The sequence below is a fragment of the Ranitomeya imitator genome, chromosome 3 (assembly GCF_032444005.1).
Source record: "Ranitomeya imitator isolate aRanImi1 chromosome 3, aRanImi1.pri, whole genome shotgun sequence".
Lineage (NCBI taxonomy): Eukaryota > Metazoa > Chordata > Amphibia > Anura > Dendrobatidae > Ranitomeya > Ranitomeya imitator.
The window spans coordinates 71,341,647-71,358,123 of NC_091284.1; the positions used below are offsets into that span (position 1 = coordinate 71,341,647).

Here is a 16,477-nt window from a genome sequence, read left to right on the forward strand (position 1 = left end):
TGCACTTTTTTTGCAATTTCATTGCACTTGAAATTTTTCTCCCATTTTCTGTTACACAACATTATAAAACCAATGGTATGCTTAAAAAGTACAACTCATCCTGCAAAAAATAAGCCCTCACATGACCATATTGACGGAAAAATAAAAACGTTATGGCTCTGGAAAAAGGGGAGGGAAAAACGGAAACAAAAAAATGAAAAAAGGTCTGGGGTTAAGGGATTAAACTACAAGTTTCAAAATCATAGCAAAACATCTATTGAACATGTGAATTTGGCAATACAGTTTTTGTTTTAGTTTTTCATGACTTTCACACTCTATCTCTATAGCTGTGCTGTTATTTCCTTTAACTATCCAGATTCACCATAAAATGGATGCTGCAATTTGTGCTTTGGCTTTGATAAGCCATTCTGTTGGCTATACTATGTGATGTAAAATCTGCCATCATTATGAGGAAGCCCGTCTAGCCACACCTAAGGTCATGTCAGCTTTATCTAGCTGATGCAATCTTCTGCAGTGTAAATAATGGCAGCTTCCATTTTTGGCTGTTCACACTCAGAAAATCTCAATTACTAGAATTTTCCCCAAAATTCTGCCTTATTTCAATTTGCATAAAATGGATGTGCTCACCTTTAGTTTTCAACACCTGCAATAAATTAATTATTATTACGAATTATATTTTTTATGTTTTAGATTTTATTTACATATTTAACTTTAATTATTTGTTTGTGTGGACTTTTAATTGATTAGGTGTTCCTGAGAAGCCACATATTTCAGGATATTCATCTCCAGTTATGGAAGGAGACCCAATTCGCTTGACTTGTAAAACATCTGGTAGCAAGCCCGCTGCAGATATTAGATGGTTCAAAGGTGACCAAGAAATAACAGGTAAGAACATTTTACATTAAAATTGCAAATGTGCCACAGTTCCCTAATAAAAAATTTCATTTTGGTTGCTAGTTGCTTCTACTCTATTTTATAATCTGTCAGTTCTAACATTAAGATTTTGTTTTAATTGTTTTACAGCAAGTAAAGAAGCAATTTAAATTACAGGAGTTGGAAAAATTAACCAAATGAGCTACTGTGTGATTGGAGATTAATTTTCCAATTCCTTAAAGAGGACCTTATGCATCATTTTTAAAAGCAAACTGAGTACCTCCTCTAGTTGGTGTTGCACTACTCATTTGGTTTTCTTCCATGCTTTCTGGGTTGATATTAACAAAGGATTAATTCGTAAGCTGTCAGTCAGTTAAAAAAATGGCCGATGTGCCGATCTGAGAGACACAAGACAGACGAACTATTGACCTATAGAACGATCTGTGAATATAGATGTAACACGCAGCCAGTCTCGATTCAGGAGAGTGGCCAAATTATATAGTTTTATATTGGGAAAATTAATGCCACCATTTATGCTAGTTTGAGATAGCATATGAAAAGGGATTTGAGGAGACCCACCCCCAAAATAAAGTATCAATATAAATCAATTATATATATATATATGGTATATAAAGTATCAATATAAATAACTGATTTGTTTTATTTCTTTTGGGTTTAGGTCTATGGGTAGGGATTGACTATTTTACCATTGTCTTAGTTGTTTTAGTTTGGTGGGGTAAAACTGCTGAAATCTAGTAGAACTGTCATGAAGGTATTGACAAAAGGGTGAAAAGCCTTTCTGTCTTTGAGTGACTGAAGAAGAAAAGTCCTAAAAGATGAGCATATGGTTGTTTTTAACTGTTAGTGACTTCAGCTATCAGCCATTAGTGAGTCAGTCAAAAGAGATAGGGGTAGCAAAGCTTGTTTGCGATGAGTAGTGAGCACGATTGTTAGATTTGCACCAAAAATATTACCCGAGACACCTGTAAATCAGAGATTATTCTGCTTCTCTCTATTTTCTAGGTCCTACAATTTGTCACTGAGGGAAATGTATTCTTTTTGATTATTGGTGGAAAGAGGTGATGATACTGTCACCATCATTGACCATAATCTCTAGTTCGGCAAGTTTTTGTATATGTATCAATCTGGACTAGAGCTGAACTGATGGATGCATGGAGGACATCTAATCTCTTATTAAAGAGCAGTACGAGGAATCCTGAGACTTCCTGAGCAACAGCAGCTGCTTGTAGGCTTTCTATTACGGTTGAAGCTGGAGGAGTTAAAAGTTTCTGATGATCTTGTCATCTGAAACATTGTCAGTAGTTGATTACTTTTGTTATTTTTGCAGTTTTTGTTTTTTGGTAGTGTAGAAGATCATGTAGGTGTTCCCCAACTGGAAGATCTGGTTGATATTTAAGATAGAAGTGAGGTGAATTTTGTTGTTTTGAAAAGTATTTTTTCATGCTCATTGATATACAGATCTCAATGGCTGTGATGAGGTAATCGAAATGAATGTTTGAAATGAAAGGAGAACAATTTTTCGTATTAATGAATTGTAGGGGATGAATTAACATGCGTCATTAACAACTCAGAAGAATAGCTTGTTAGCAACAGCAGTAATTCAAAACATAAAAGATCTCTCTCCCATTTTCCTATTCATTTTCTGTCTGCCAGAGCTGACTGGTGACTGAATTTATGTAAGTTCAGGAAATGACATTGCCTGTATAAGTCTCTGGGTTGTAGTTTTGTACTAGAAATGTTGATTGTTCTAATCATAAAGAATAATCTTCAAACTAGGATGTCAAATTCTGAACTTGCACTGAGAAAAAATAAAATTCAGTTTCAGAATCAGTTATTTATTGGCTTTCCAGCGAGGCCAGGTGTCAGTATTTGTATATTCAAATAAATAAGGCAGCACACTGCGGCGCTAAAACATGCAAACATGAAACATGAAAATTGAACTGCATTACTGCACTAGAAATATGAAAAAATTAGAGCGTTTAGCTCTCAGAAGAGGTTTCACAGGTACCCATTCAGATGAAGACGTTTGTTCTCAGCGAGGAAAGGAAAGTGTAGGACCTGGTATACGAGAGATGCCCTAATGTGGCTGCCACATGAATGGCCAATTTATGCGCTAAACTCTCTCATTTTTCATATTTCTAGCGTAGTAATGCAGTTCAATTATCGTGTTTCATGTTTGCATGTTTCAGTGCCGCAGTGTGCTGCCTTATTTACTTGACTGTATATGAGTTGGTGACTCTAGGTTCAGCACCTGTTCACACTTAGTCTATGTTTGGATGTGACGGTCAGTTTTTTGGAATTAGTATTTGTATATTAATTGTAATCCAAGGTTCAAGAATATGAGTCAAAAAAACAACCACTAAATGGTCATGCTGCACAACAATTACAGCAGTGATACTACATAAGAAGGGAGTTTTCTGCTTTAAGACAAGTTCTAATCTGGTTGTGGCCTATTTAGGTTGTTATTAATGAAGCTGAGCTGTATCTTCAGCCTTGCATCAACTTAGATAGACTGGTGGTAGATTACTTTATAAATAAATCAAAGACACTGAAGACATTGGAAAGCATGTACATTAGAGCCCTTTCTCCCAGCTCCCCCACTAACAGCTACAGTACATCACTTTTGAAGGAGTAGGGGTCTTTCACTGGAGATCTCAGAATGTTATCATTTCTTTGTGTATTATAGAAAAGCAGATTACCAAGGAAACAGGAGGATGACTAAGAGGTGCTGTACTCACTATTCACAGGTACTTGGTCTATAGAGAAGCAGGTAGCAGGTGCAGGGAATGTCTACTTGGAGACCAGCAACTTTAGTCTAGGGACTGAAAGATGGCCATTGTGAAGCCTGAGATCAGTCCTAGTCCTAGCTGTGAGAAGGAATCAGCAGGCTGGTGATTCTCAGTGTGCAGTGTGCTTGGCTGCAGCTGACGATGGTCATGAGTGCCAGGGATGTTTCTAAAAAGACAAACTTGCCATGCTCCTTAGGCCTCAAAATGGCAAGTACAAAGCATTCAGTGTTTTAGTGCAAACTATGCGCTGGGAGTCCTGGGCTATGAAATACTCAGCTCCTGTGGAAAACCAGACCTTCTTAAGTACTTAAGTAGAAATATCTTGTTTTCAGCTGGATTGAGGAAGAGATGGTGAGGATTATAGCTGGATTGATCAGCCATCCATCTGGAACTCTTGTAAAAAGCAGCCATGCAAGATGCCCTGAGCTCGGAAGTCTTGATCTGACATTTTCATGCATGTGGATCGCCCCCAAGGGCCGAGAGGTACTTGGTATCGGGTCCGATGTTCACTGGGGGATGTCACAGTGGCTGACCCAGTCCGTGGCCCTGGGACATCTGTGTAACGGGAAAGGTCTTTAAAGGGATAGAGAGTTTATGTTCGTGACCCCACCTGTGGTATTCGGTCAGGGTGACCGACGCTGCTTTATGGTGTCCGCTGGGGTGATGTTATGGCAGCTAGATGGTTTACTTTCCCACAGGTGAAGTATGTGCCCAGGGTTTCCCGGTGTATAGATGGTGGTATGGTGAGAGGCGCAGAGAAGAATGAGGACACAAGGTTGCAGTTTCTTTAGCTTTCCTGAAGACTTCAGCATCCACAGTTCAGGGCACCAGATCACGGGGTAGGCAGAGTCCGGCCGGTTTGGAAGCAAGTCCACAGTTTCCTTGTCCAGGTGGAAATCAGTAGCCTTCCCTTGTGCTGCGGTGGTATAGTCCCTTACTGCCTATGGCTTCACATAAGGGTCTCACAGATGTGGTGTTTCAATCTCTCTTTCTCCCATATAGGATAGGACAAAACCCATATGACTGATGGCTTGAGCCTGTTTATAGGCTCTGTAGGTGTCACCGTGCCTTCTGGGTGTAGGTGCGGACAGGTAACCTGCAATTAGCTGCCCTGCCAGTCTCTGAAATAAGACGCAGAGGTCCTTACTCCCTCGGTGTCCCGACTACCTGGATTTTGCACCTCAGGAGACAGCTTGAGCGGGGCTGGTCCCCTTCTGGTATCCTCTCCTTTGCTTCGACTTCCTTCACACTCGCTGCAATGTAATTCTGCCTTTCAATGTCTCTTTCTGGGAGCTGCAGCTCTGAGGGCATGCACAGTGCCGTTAACCTTCTGTCCACCTAAGACTCTGGTGTGGAACTGACTGAGCTGAGCTCAGCCAGCAACTGACTAACTTTCCCTACAGACTACCAGTTATATATATGGGGAGTGACCTAATAAATAGGAGCAGAAGCTTCCCTTGGTGGTCTGGAGTGTGAAATGTGTTGCATGTTTGTGATACCTGGATGCAGTTATCCTTCTTTACTTCCAAGTGTAGCATCACTCTCCCAGCGAGGAAAGCAATACCACTGCGACGACCAAGACCCTGGGGCACCGCACTCCCCCCTGTTAAATCCAGTAATCCCGAAATGGGAAAAGAAAACAACAGTTAAAGGTGGTTAGCAAAAAAGACATACACATTTTTGAAATGCTATAAAACAAGTTAAAGCTTCCCTTTACGGGAGGTAAGGACACTTGAACGTTGCATTAACTACTGTATGTAGATTGTACGCGTACTTTCACAGATAGAAAACTTTAATAAAACAGTATGATTATTAACTAACTATTAAGTGCCACGACCCTCATGGGTATACTATCTAGTGCAAAGTTTTCATCCAACCCCCGTGGGTTACATTATTCTCTTCATTTTATTCAAAAGTACATCAGGATATCAGCTACATGAACACGATTCTATCTAAAGTGAAATCTATCTTGCAACATACAAGTCTATCTGTCATAATGCAACTAGTAAACATTCCCTTTAAACAATATTCAAGTCCTTTTGTTTAATACTGAGGTAGTGCAAATGTATCAATCACATTAATATTCAAATCAATCAAAACTTTAGAACAGTAGCAAAGATGCAATGGACCGTCATTAACTTCAATGTTGGTCTCTAGCGGACTACAAGGCGTGCATCCAGACCCGGAATCGTGCCTCACCAAATGGGTTTTTCTTTAGGTCTCTGGAAAAAAAGCAGTTTTCACAACAATGTTAGAAGCAGTCTTTTTAAAACTTCTTTAAAAGCTCCTTTTGTAAAACCAGTAGGAAATACCTTTAAGAAGGTGCAAACTATTTACAAGACAGTTTGTGAGCCATTCACTGTCCATGACTCCAGTGTCTTTAAAGCAACGGACAACTTATGCAAACTTAGGATCTTCTTGAAACTGAGGACCCCTTTAAGGAATAACCTTGGCCATGTTCAATAAACTTTAGCAGCAAAGAGTTTATCAGTGAACAATTTAGAGTAATTTTCAAATTTTCCTGTGGTTTACTGGGGTAGCACGGGAAAAGGCAGTCCCTTAGGGTACAGGCGGTTACCAGGTGCTACGTATGGGGCGCCTTCAGTCCTGATGGGGGATTGGGTGCTCACTGACCTTTGTTCCACAACAGCTTGGGTGCAGGTTATGGTTGGCCTAGTGCTACTGCAGTCTGTGTAGTGGTGATGGTACACACCATAGTCTTAGTGGTGGTGCAGGCAGGGGTGACAAAGGGAGTAGTGGTGGTTGTAGCTGCTTTAGAACAAGGGGCCAGTGTTACTGCACGATGCAGCACGGCTGGTGTCTTGGAGGTAAACAGTCTTTGGATGGAGTCTCTATATTTATGAATGTTTAGAGCAAATCACCCTTTTGCGCCAAAATGCCTGGTGTATGTGACATGATCTCCGGTGTAAAGATCCCTTTCGAGGTGTCCTTCCCAAAGGTGGGACTCCACATCCCTCCTGTTAACGAAGATTTCAGCATACAGTCCCTGCTCTTTTATGAATCCCCAACATCCTTTTAGCTTGAAGGTTACCACGATGTCCTGCTTAAGCGAGGCCTCATTGACATAGCGGTCCTTGTGGGCCTGGGCCTTGGACTGCAGATCTCTTTTATCAAAGGCCCTGTGCTGGGCCTGGTGTTCTTTCTCCCTTTCTTCCCATTGGCGGGTGAGCTGCTGCTGGTACTCATTCCTGCTCAGGACCTCTAGGGATTCTCCCTAGCTCTCTTTTCTCCCAGGAAACCCCATGAGATCAGGTCCAGTATTGACCCAGCAATAAACAGTCTTTTCTTCATAGACCTCCCCAGGTAGGTTGGCGGGTTGAATTGGGGCCTTTAAGAACTGCTCCATCCCCGTAGGCTGGTCCCATTGCCCCAAGTTTTGGATCCGGCTGGACCCATAGGTCCTATCAAAAGTTCATCGGCTACTGGGCAGGGTTGGCATCTTTACCTGCCGCTGCGGTATCTCCGGTGCCAGTCTTCTCCATCGGTGTCGGAGGCTGTTGGACAGGAAGCGGCGCTGGCAGGTCTTCCGCAGGCATTGTCTGACACGTGGCTTTGGCGCTCAGCTGCATCTGTAGCAGCTGGTCGATGAGCTCTTCCACTCCGGCCTGCAGGAGTTCAGGGCCGACTGGTGATGCCTGGCTGCGGTGTCTTTCCATGTGGCTGGGGGAGTCCTCCGCTTCCACCCCACACTCTGGTTCCGGGCTGCTGGCCATGGCGTCCTCCACGCTGCTCCCTCCGTCCTGGTCTCTTTCCTGCTCTCTCCTTCAGGGGCGGCTCCTTCTTCTTGGTCTCCTCCTGCCATTTAGGATCAGGAGGTGGATCTCTGTTGCTGACGGACACGTCCTCAGGGTACAGAGATATTTGGACTGGGCAGTCATTATTTTTAGCGCTTCTCAGTTAGTTTCCGCCCACAATGGTGTAGTTTTTTTTTTAAAAAAAGTTGTAAATTCTCTTTAACTCCTAAAAACTATCAAGAAATGTAAAGTCTGAAACTGCACATTGTTCAGTATTCTATGTCATACCCAGCAGTTTGTGCAGGGGTCAGATAGTGCGCAGTCATTATTTTAGGGATTAATTAATATGAGATTTCACGTTTGACTGGATATTGTATTTCATTCAATCTGTGTGAAGGGTCATGGATTACTGAACCATTGTTACCAATGTTTATCTGTCTCCAGTACTAGGCACTTACTTGGGATAATCTTAAGTCTCTATAAGTCACTTGCTGTAAAATAATGTAAAACTATTCTAAATGTCGCATTGTTTAACTTTTGCATTGTACAAATATTAGAAATATTATTTTTACTTTTACCTTGGGCATTAAAATTCTCTTAGGCTAGTTTCAAATTGCGTTAGTGCAGTCCGTTCAACGCATACGTTAAACGGACTGCGTTGATGCAAGTGCTGAAAAAGATCGCATTTATGCGATCGCGCTAGCACAGATGCTCTATCTGTGCTAGCGGTGAAGGACCCGAAAACGCTGCAGACTGCGTCCGAGGGTCCGTCACAGAATGACGGCACATCGCTAACGCATGCCGAATATGACACGCGTTAGCGATGCGCTACATAATGGCAGTTAATGGGTGCGCTAATGCATCCGTTACATAGCATTAGTGCCGCTATGTAACGGATCCCATCAGCGCATTGCCATTAGCACAATGTGAACCTAGCCTTAGGCTATGTGCACACGTTGCGGATTAGCCTTTAGAATTTCTGGTGCGGATTCTGCCTCTCCTGGCAGAAAACGCACCTGCGGATTTGTCATGTTTTTTGTGCGGTTCTGCAGCGTTTTTTGTGCGTTTTTGCTGCAGTTTTCTTGCGGATTTGCTGCGGTTTTTACCCCTGCGGTTTTCTATAATGGAATGGGTACAAAAACGCTGCAGATTCACAAAAAAGAAGTGACATGCTACTTCTTTTAAACCGCAGCGTTTCCGCAGTGGATTTTCTGCACAGCATTTTTTTTTCTCATTGATTTACATTGTACTGTAAATCAATTGTGGATCTGCAGCGTTTCTGCACCTCAAAAACGCTGTGGATCCGCAGAGAATCCGCAACGTGTGCACATACCCTTATAAGTACTTTTCTATTCTCATCTTGTAAATTGTACATTATAAAGAAAAACTCTGCTACATAATGTGCTTTAATAAGGCTCGCTCAATGTCTCCTACCTGTCACTTATCTAGAAGTAAAACTGCAGTTAGGAATGGGGCTCTGTGTTTTCTTACTGTTATAATGAACCTTTCAGTGAACTTTGACTTCCTTGTAATACAGACGTTGAGAAAAAACAAGAGAGGGATAGCAACGGAAAGACATTTACGGTTATAAGTGTGCTGGATTTCCGAGGGGATCGCAGAGATGATGGCGCAGTTGTGAGCTGTAGAGTGGACCACGATTCTCTGAATTCGACACCTCATATAGCAACGCAGGCCTTAGACATCCACTGTAAGTACAATCATGGTATGAAATGGTAATTATAAGAAAGAATGACTTTGATGTAAATTGTTATTCTGACAGAAGTTTTTTTGCCTTATATGGATTCTCAATGTTTTCGATGGTGTGATGTCTGACTCACGTCGCATATTCTGATTGTTACTTTCAATAATGGTTAAACTAAGTTTTTATGTCTTTAAACTGATCAGAACAACATGAAAAACTGATTTCATGACAGATTGACATCATTTGGTATTGGGGGTTTCAATCAATTTTCTATTAATGTCAACATAAAAATAAACTATGATGGAACCTGTAGCGATGGTACTGATGCAGGGCAATACAAAACGGTGCTCTTCCCTCACACTTACAACTGTCTTTATTAGTTCTGCCCTCACAGTATAACACCCATTGGATTGTACGTTTGTCGTTGGTTTATCTGTTTCTTTGGATTTATTGATGAAAATTAGAGATGAACGGATTGTTAGAATTTTTTATTCACTGACTTCGCCAACTTTTCACCCAAAAATTTCAATACTGGAAAGCTTGTAATTGACTGTAAAATACACATGAAGGCAAGGAGAGCGATCTTTTCCGACCACGAGGTCTCACATTTTATAGGCAGGAGAAAGAAAGAGAGAACACCCACTGACAATAAGAGCTTACACATTAAAGGAGAGAGAGAGAGAGAGAACCCCGCTGACCATAAGGTTATGTGCACACGTTCAGGTTTTTAAAAACGCGATAAAAACGCATTAGAAAACGCCTACATATGCATCATATAATTTAGAATGCATTCTGCAATTTTTGTGCACATGATGCGTTTTTTTTTCGCAAAAAAAAACTCATTGCGGTAAGAAAAGCAGCATGTTCATTAATTTTGTGGATTTTCTGCATTTTTCCCGCTATTCTATACATTTGGAAAAAACGCAAGAAAAAACCCATCAAAAACGCGAAAAAAAGACACGAAAAAAACGCATGCGGATTTCTGGCAGAAATGTCAGGTTTTTGTCAGGAAAATGTGCACATACCCTAAGAGATTGTTCTCTACAGGAGAGAGTGAGGACCACACTGTTCATAAGTGCTTACAGGTGACAGGAGAGAGAGACTTACCTAATGACTTTGGAGATGGAAAATGACTCTATTGTAGAAACTGTGCTCTGCTGGGATCTACTTATCTGTCATGGTCCAGGAACTGATTACCACTGTCTAAGGTGTGATAATCCTCTAGATTTCATAGCTGCAGGGCATTACAAGAAGGATCAATTGGCAATGCAAAATGACATTTGCCTACTGTCTGATGTTTCAGTAGTGTGGGAAATGGAAATGGTGACAGGCATGATTTTCTTTTTTGTGAACTGGGAATCGAATTCCAAAATATTTGATTTTATGTTAAATCATGAATTTAAGCAAATTTGACTCAAACATGATCTTCTATGAATTGATCCGCTCAACGCTACTGAAACGCCAAATATACTACAAAAAGAAATCTGTGTGCCCAAAAAAACTTCTTGATGTCTGATTATTGCACACTCTGAAGAGGTTTGATGATTGCTGCCAAGTTTACTGGCTGTAGGCAGTTTGGGCCCACCAGTGGATATACAAATTATAATAATAATAATAACTATGATTATTATTATTATAATTATTATTATTTCTTGCACACCCTCGCAGAAATCTTAAACACCTTGATCTACATTCACTCTCTGAATCCCTCCTCCCTCTCACAGACATAAGTTCCCTACTCAATGCGGATGACGCTGCCACTCTATATAACACCACAATAGCTTCAGCTTTGGAATCTCTTGCCCCTCTCACACATACCAAAGCTCGCAAAATCAGCTTCTGCAGAGCGGAGATGGAAAAGATCCCACTCCAACAAGCACTTTATCGCATTCAAACAGTCCCTCACTACTTTCAAGACCACACTTGCCACAGCTAAACAAACCTACAAACCCTAAACAGTTATTCAACACCTTCAACTCTCTCCTCCATCCCCCAGCACCTCCTCCCTCCCCACTCATCTCAGCTGAAGACTTTGCCTCATTTTTAAAGCAGAAGATTGAGAACATCAGAGACCGTTTTAGTCGACAACCCCCAGAGCTCTTCCTCCCAACTAGCCAGCCCTCCACCTCGAAAACCAACTTCTCCACCATTACAGAAGATCGACTCTCCACTCTACTCTCAAGATCGCATCTCACCACCTGTGCACTTGACCCGATCCCTTCCCACTTCATCCCAAACCTCGCCACAGTCTTCATCCCAACTCTAACCCATCTCTTCAACCTATCACTAACAACTGGTGTTTTCCCCTCAAGCTTTAAACATGCCTCAATCACACCTATCCTCAAAAAGCCCTCTCTTGTCCCATCCTCTGTATCCAGCTATTGCCCTATATCACTTCTCCCCTATGCCTCAAAACTACTGGAATAACACGTCCATCTTGAACTGTCCTCCCATTTTTCTTCCTGCTCCCTTTTCAACTGCTTACAATCAGGCTTCCGGTCACATCACTCCACTGAAACTGCCCTAACTAAGGTCACCAATGACCTATTAACCACCAAGAGCAAGTGACACTTCTCTATCCTCCTCCTCCTGGACCTGTCCTCTGCCTTTGACAGAGTGGAACATTCCCTATTACTACAGAACCTTTCATCCCTTGGCATCACAGACTTGGCCCTATCCTGGATCTCATCATACCTAACTGACTGAACATTCAGCGTCTTCCATTCACACACCACCTCTTCACCTCGCCCCCTATCTGTCGGAGTCCCACAAGGTTTAGTTCTAGGGCCCCTGCTCTCCTCCATTTACACTTTTGGCCTGAGACAGCTCATAGAGTCTCACGGTTTTCAGTATCATCTCCATGCTGATGAGACACACAGATCTACATCTCTGGACCAGATATCACCACCCTACTAACCAGAATCCCTCAATGTCTATCCGCTGTTTCATTCTTCTTCTCCACTAGATTTCTAAAACTTAACATGGACAAAACAGAATTCATTGTCTTTCCCCCATCTCATGCCTCCCCCCAACGAACCAATCCATTACAGTAAATGGCTGCCCACTCTCCCCAGTCCGACAAGCTCGCTGTCCTGGGGTAGTCCTTGACATTGATCTCTCCTTCAAACTGCATATCCAAGCCTTTTCCACTTCCTGCCGCCTTCAACTTAAAAGTATTTGACAGATCCGTACATTCCTAAACCAAGAATCTGCAAAAACCCTAGTTCATGCCCTCATCATCTCCCGCCTCGACTACTGTAACCTCCTGCTGTGTGGCCTCCCCTCTAACACTCTCGCACCACTCTAATCTATTCTAATCTCTGCTGCCCGACTAATCCACCTGTCCTCCTGCTATTCCCCGGCCTCTCCCCTCTGTCAATCCCTTCACTGGCTCCCCATTACCCAGAGACTCCAGTACAAATGCCTAACTATGACATATAAAGCCATCCACAACATGTCTCCTCCATACATCTGTGACCTTGTCTCCTGGTACTTTCCTGCAAGCAACCTCCGATCCTCACAAGATCTCATTCTCTAATCCCCTCTTATCTCCTCTTCCCACAATCGCATACAACATTTCTCTCGCGCATCACCCCTACTCTGGAACTCTCTACCACAACATATCAGACTCTCACCTACCATCGAAACCTTCAAAAAGAACCTGAAGACCTACCTCTTCCGGCAAGCCTACAACCTGCACTAACCACCGATTGATCAAACCACTGCACGACCAGCTGTATCCTCACCTACTGTATCCTCGCCCATCCCTTGTAGACTGTGAGCCCTCGCGGGCAGGGTCCTCTCTCCTCCTGTACCAGTTATGACTTGTATTGTTCAAGATTATTGTACCTGTTTTTATTATGTACACCCCTCCTCACATGTAAAGCGCCATGGAATAAATGGCGCTATAATAATAAATAATAATAATAATTACTATTATTATACATTTTTATAGCGCCATTTATTCCATGTCGCTTTACATGCTTTTGATTGGCTCCAAAGTTAGTTCTAAATAAATGCATGTGCATGTAACATCTTTTCCACATGGGGTTCCCGAGGAGTTTTTTGAAGCAGAAGACATTTCAGGAAAATGCTGGCAGCATTTCTCCTGAACTGTATTCTTTGGCATCTTTTTAGTTGTTTTTGTGGTGGCTTTTTTAAAACAGTACGTATAAACATACAGTATACAGTAATCTAGTGAGGGGCGTTCAAACGAAAGCGACCTGAAAAGTGGACTTGTCACTTCTTTTGTCCAGTTCACGGCTTTTGAAGCCTGGTAAAGGAAGTTCAAAAAGACTGAACTTATGAGCAAGAAGTCATTTTTTCATTACAGTTCATATCTTTATTGTTTTTAGCATTTTAAGCTCTTTTTTATGTATTTCAGGCAGAATTCTCAAAAAAAAGTCATGCGCACATACAATATCTTAAGAGTGACTTTCATTTTTGCCAAAGTAAGGGCCAAACAGAGACTTTCCCCAAATTATCTTAAGTGAACCTACATGATCCTAAAAGTAGGCAGATTGTCAAACAACTGCCAAGGTCTATAAAAAAGAATTATAAATGCTGTAACTGCAAAGAAAAGTTTGCGATGGCTCTAAAGACCAAAAAAGTCTTTGACCAAAAAGAAGACTCTCTTTCAATTACCATTGTCATAATAGAGATAATAAAAAAATACTGTGTTTTCTTTGTAAACTCTCTTAAAATTAGTCTAGTGAAAAGTTATGAGATCTACTAACATAGTTTGCTATCAACTGATATTTAAAGTGATTAGCAATACACTGAACCCTGAGCTGAGTGCCACTAGTCGCACATGCTCAGACTCTCTCCCCAAAACATGGCTTCTGCATAATGTCATGTGTTCGCAATGTAGCAGCCAATATAAATGGTCTCCTGCCCTGCTTGTCAGGAAAGGAGCAGATTCTCTGCAGTAGCATGGCTGTAGATCTAAAAATACTTACAGCAGATGAAGTAATGAAGTAAAAAAAGCCCTTTTAGTGTCAAATGCCAGGAACGGGAATTTTATTCTGTTCAGAGCTAATAGTTATGTTAGCAAACATGATTTTTTTCTGCTTATAGCCATCTATAGTTGAATTTTTGCCAAAATGTATGTGACTGACTGAAAATCAGTTTTGTGCATCTTAATGAATTGTAATCAAACATAAATAAAATTTAAAGAGGATCTGCTACCAGGTTTTACAATTTAAACTGCATATATCAATAAACAGATTTATTAATTCCCATTAGACTTAAGTACTTACCTTAAAAATCCTTGCTAGAATAGTTGCACAATCCGTTAGGAAACTTCAGAGATAATTTTTGCCAACCAATTCTGTTTGACAGCTCCTCAGCATCCCTCTTCCCCGCTGCTGTGGCTGAAATCTCTCACTACTCAGTATGAGCTGCAGTTGTCAGTCAGAATGGGAGAGAGGAGACTGAATACACTTGGACTGATTTGCTTTCTCTCTATTTCCCTGGATGAAAAACTTGATCATTTTAACATCAGAATTAGAGGGATTTTGCAATGTAAGCACATCAGCCTCATCAAGTCTAAGATAAAATCTATTTAATAATGCATGCAGTTTGCATTGTAAAATCCAATGATAGATCAGTTTTAATTTTGATGTATGCTAGCTATAAAAGCTAAAAAAAAAATCACCTGGTGTGAAAACTGAAAGTGTGCCCCCTCCCTATTTGGCATTCCATTGATATGCATAGGGGATTAGGATTGGCACAGAACATAATTTAGTTGGTATGAAGCTGCCCATGGACATAAAATATAATCACTCAGCCAACAATTAAAATGCCTGATTCTCCCATTAATATGCTCATTTGTTCTGCTCATTAGAGGAATACTGAATGAATTGCTTCACAACCACACATTATTAATGTTATACATCATATATCATGCATAAATCTAACAGAACCTAACATTCCTATATTGCTCAAGTTCATCCGAGAAAACACGCTATAGAATTCATCATCTACATTTATGTCTCATCTTTGTATCTTACTTTTACTTTGGTTTTGCCCAAGTATTATTTTTTATGATTTTATATTTTTGAAATAATGATCTAATTTTTATTCTGCAGAAATAGCAAGTAAATCTCTTCTATTCATGAGCTTATTAAGAAAATGTACATTTATTTGTTGCCATGCTTTGCCTCGGGGGAAACGTTTTCTATTCAGATGTAACTTGCCCCTTGGATAAAGCAAGTGTTAATAGAGGGCAGTAAGTGGATATTTTCATGAACTGGAAATAACCATTGTATAAAGAAAATGCAGGAATTGTTCTCCCGTTTTCTACAATATACGTCTCCAGCTTCCTTTACGCTCTGTTGGTTTATCAGTAAGTGTTTCTGCTTGATAACAAGCATTAGTGAAGATACCATAAAAGAAAATAGGTGATTCTCAAATTAATCAAGGAGATCTGGTTATATCTATGACTGCTTCACACTAGCTAACCACAAACATCAGAGGGAAGTCTGTCATCCGTAAAGTGAGTCGGTCAGCATAAAATGTCAGTTCAAAGAAAGAACATGTGCTCAGTATACTCTTGACATGGCCAAACATTTAAAGCACCACTCCAGCGTTTGTTGTTTTTTATTGGAGCCTTGGAGAGGTGCCATTGATCTAAGTTTCCTGCCCTTGGCCTTATACTTACCAGGCGCAGTCTTCATTGGTTATTCTCACCGCTCCTTTCGGTTTCCAGCAGTTTGTGACTTGCCGGGTCACTCCAATGTTTGTTAGAGCCATCAAGAGGTCACTTTCTAATGTAAGGCTATGTGCACACGATGCGTTTTTGACGCTTTTTTGAAGCGTTTTTTATTCATGCAAATGCTCCAAAAATGCAATGGAATACTAAAGCAAGGTAATTCAATGACAATCCTGAAGTGTTGTGCACATGCTCAGTAAATTTCTGTCCATATTTGCAGCATTTTATTTTCTGCAGCATGTCAATACTTTTTGTGTTTTTGCTTCGTTTTTGACTCATTGACTTCAATTGAGTCAGTCAAATCTGAAGCAAAAATGTAGGTGTAAAAAGGTTTGCATGTTTGCTGCGTATTTTCTGCATATTTGCTGCCAAATACACTGCGATTTGTCAAAGGGAAATTGTCAGAAGGAGGAAGAGTGTGTGGGTGGAGAATATGTGTGTGTCTGTGTGTGTAAGGGTGGAGAATATGTGCGTATGTCTCTGTGTGGGTGGATAATATGTGCGTGTGTCTGTCTGTGTGTCAGTCTGTGTGTGTGTACTTATGCCACATGTGTACCCAGGCATCATCTGATGAAACTACTACTCCCAACCAGCTATGTGTTTTGTCACATATAACAGAGATAGC

General features: G+C 41.0%; 1 protein-coding gene across 2 annotated transcripts in view; it reads left to right on the top strand.

The window, feature by feature from the left end:
- The window catches only part of CADM2 (cell adhesion molecule 2), a 2,470,210-nt gene that overhangs the window by 2,097,143 nt on the left and 356,590 nt on the right, over positions 1–16,477 (top strand). For both annotated transcript variants that reach the window (XM_069760974.1, XM_069760973.1), the window contains 2 exons: positions 748–885; positions 8,976–9,146. In XM_069760974.1, the coding sequence (XP_069617075.1) occupies positions 748–885; positions 8,976–9,146 (309 nt within the window). The remainder of the gene's footprint in view (positions 1–747; positions 886–8,975; positions 9,147–16,477) is intronic.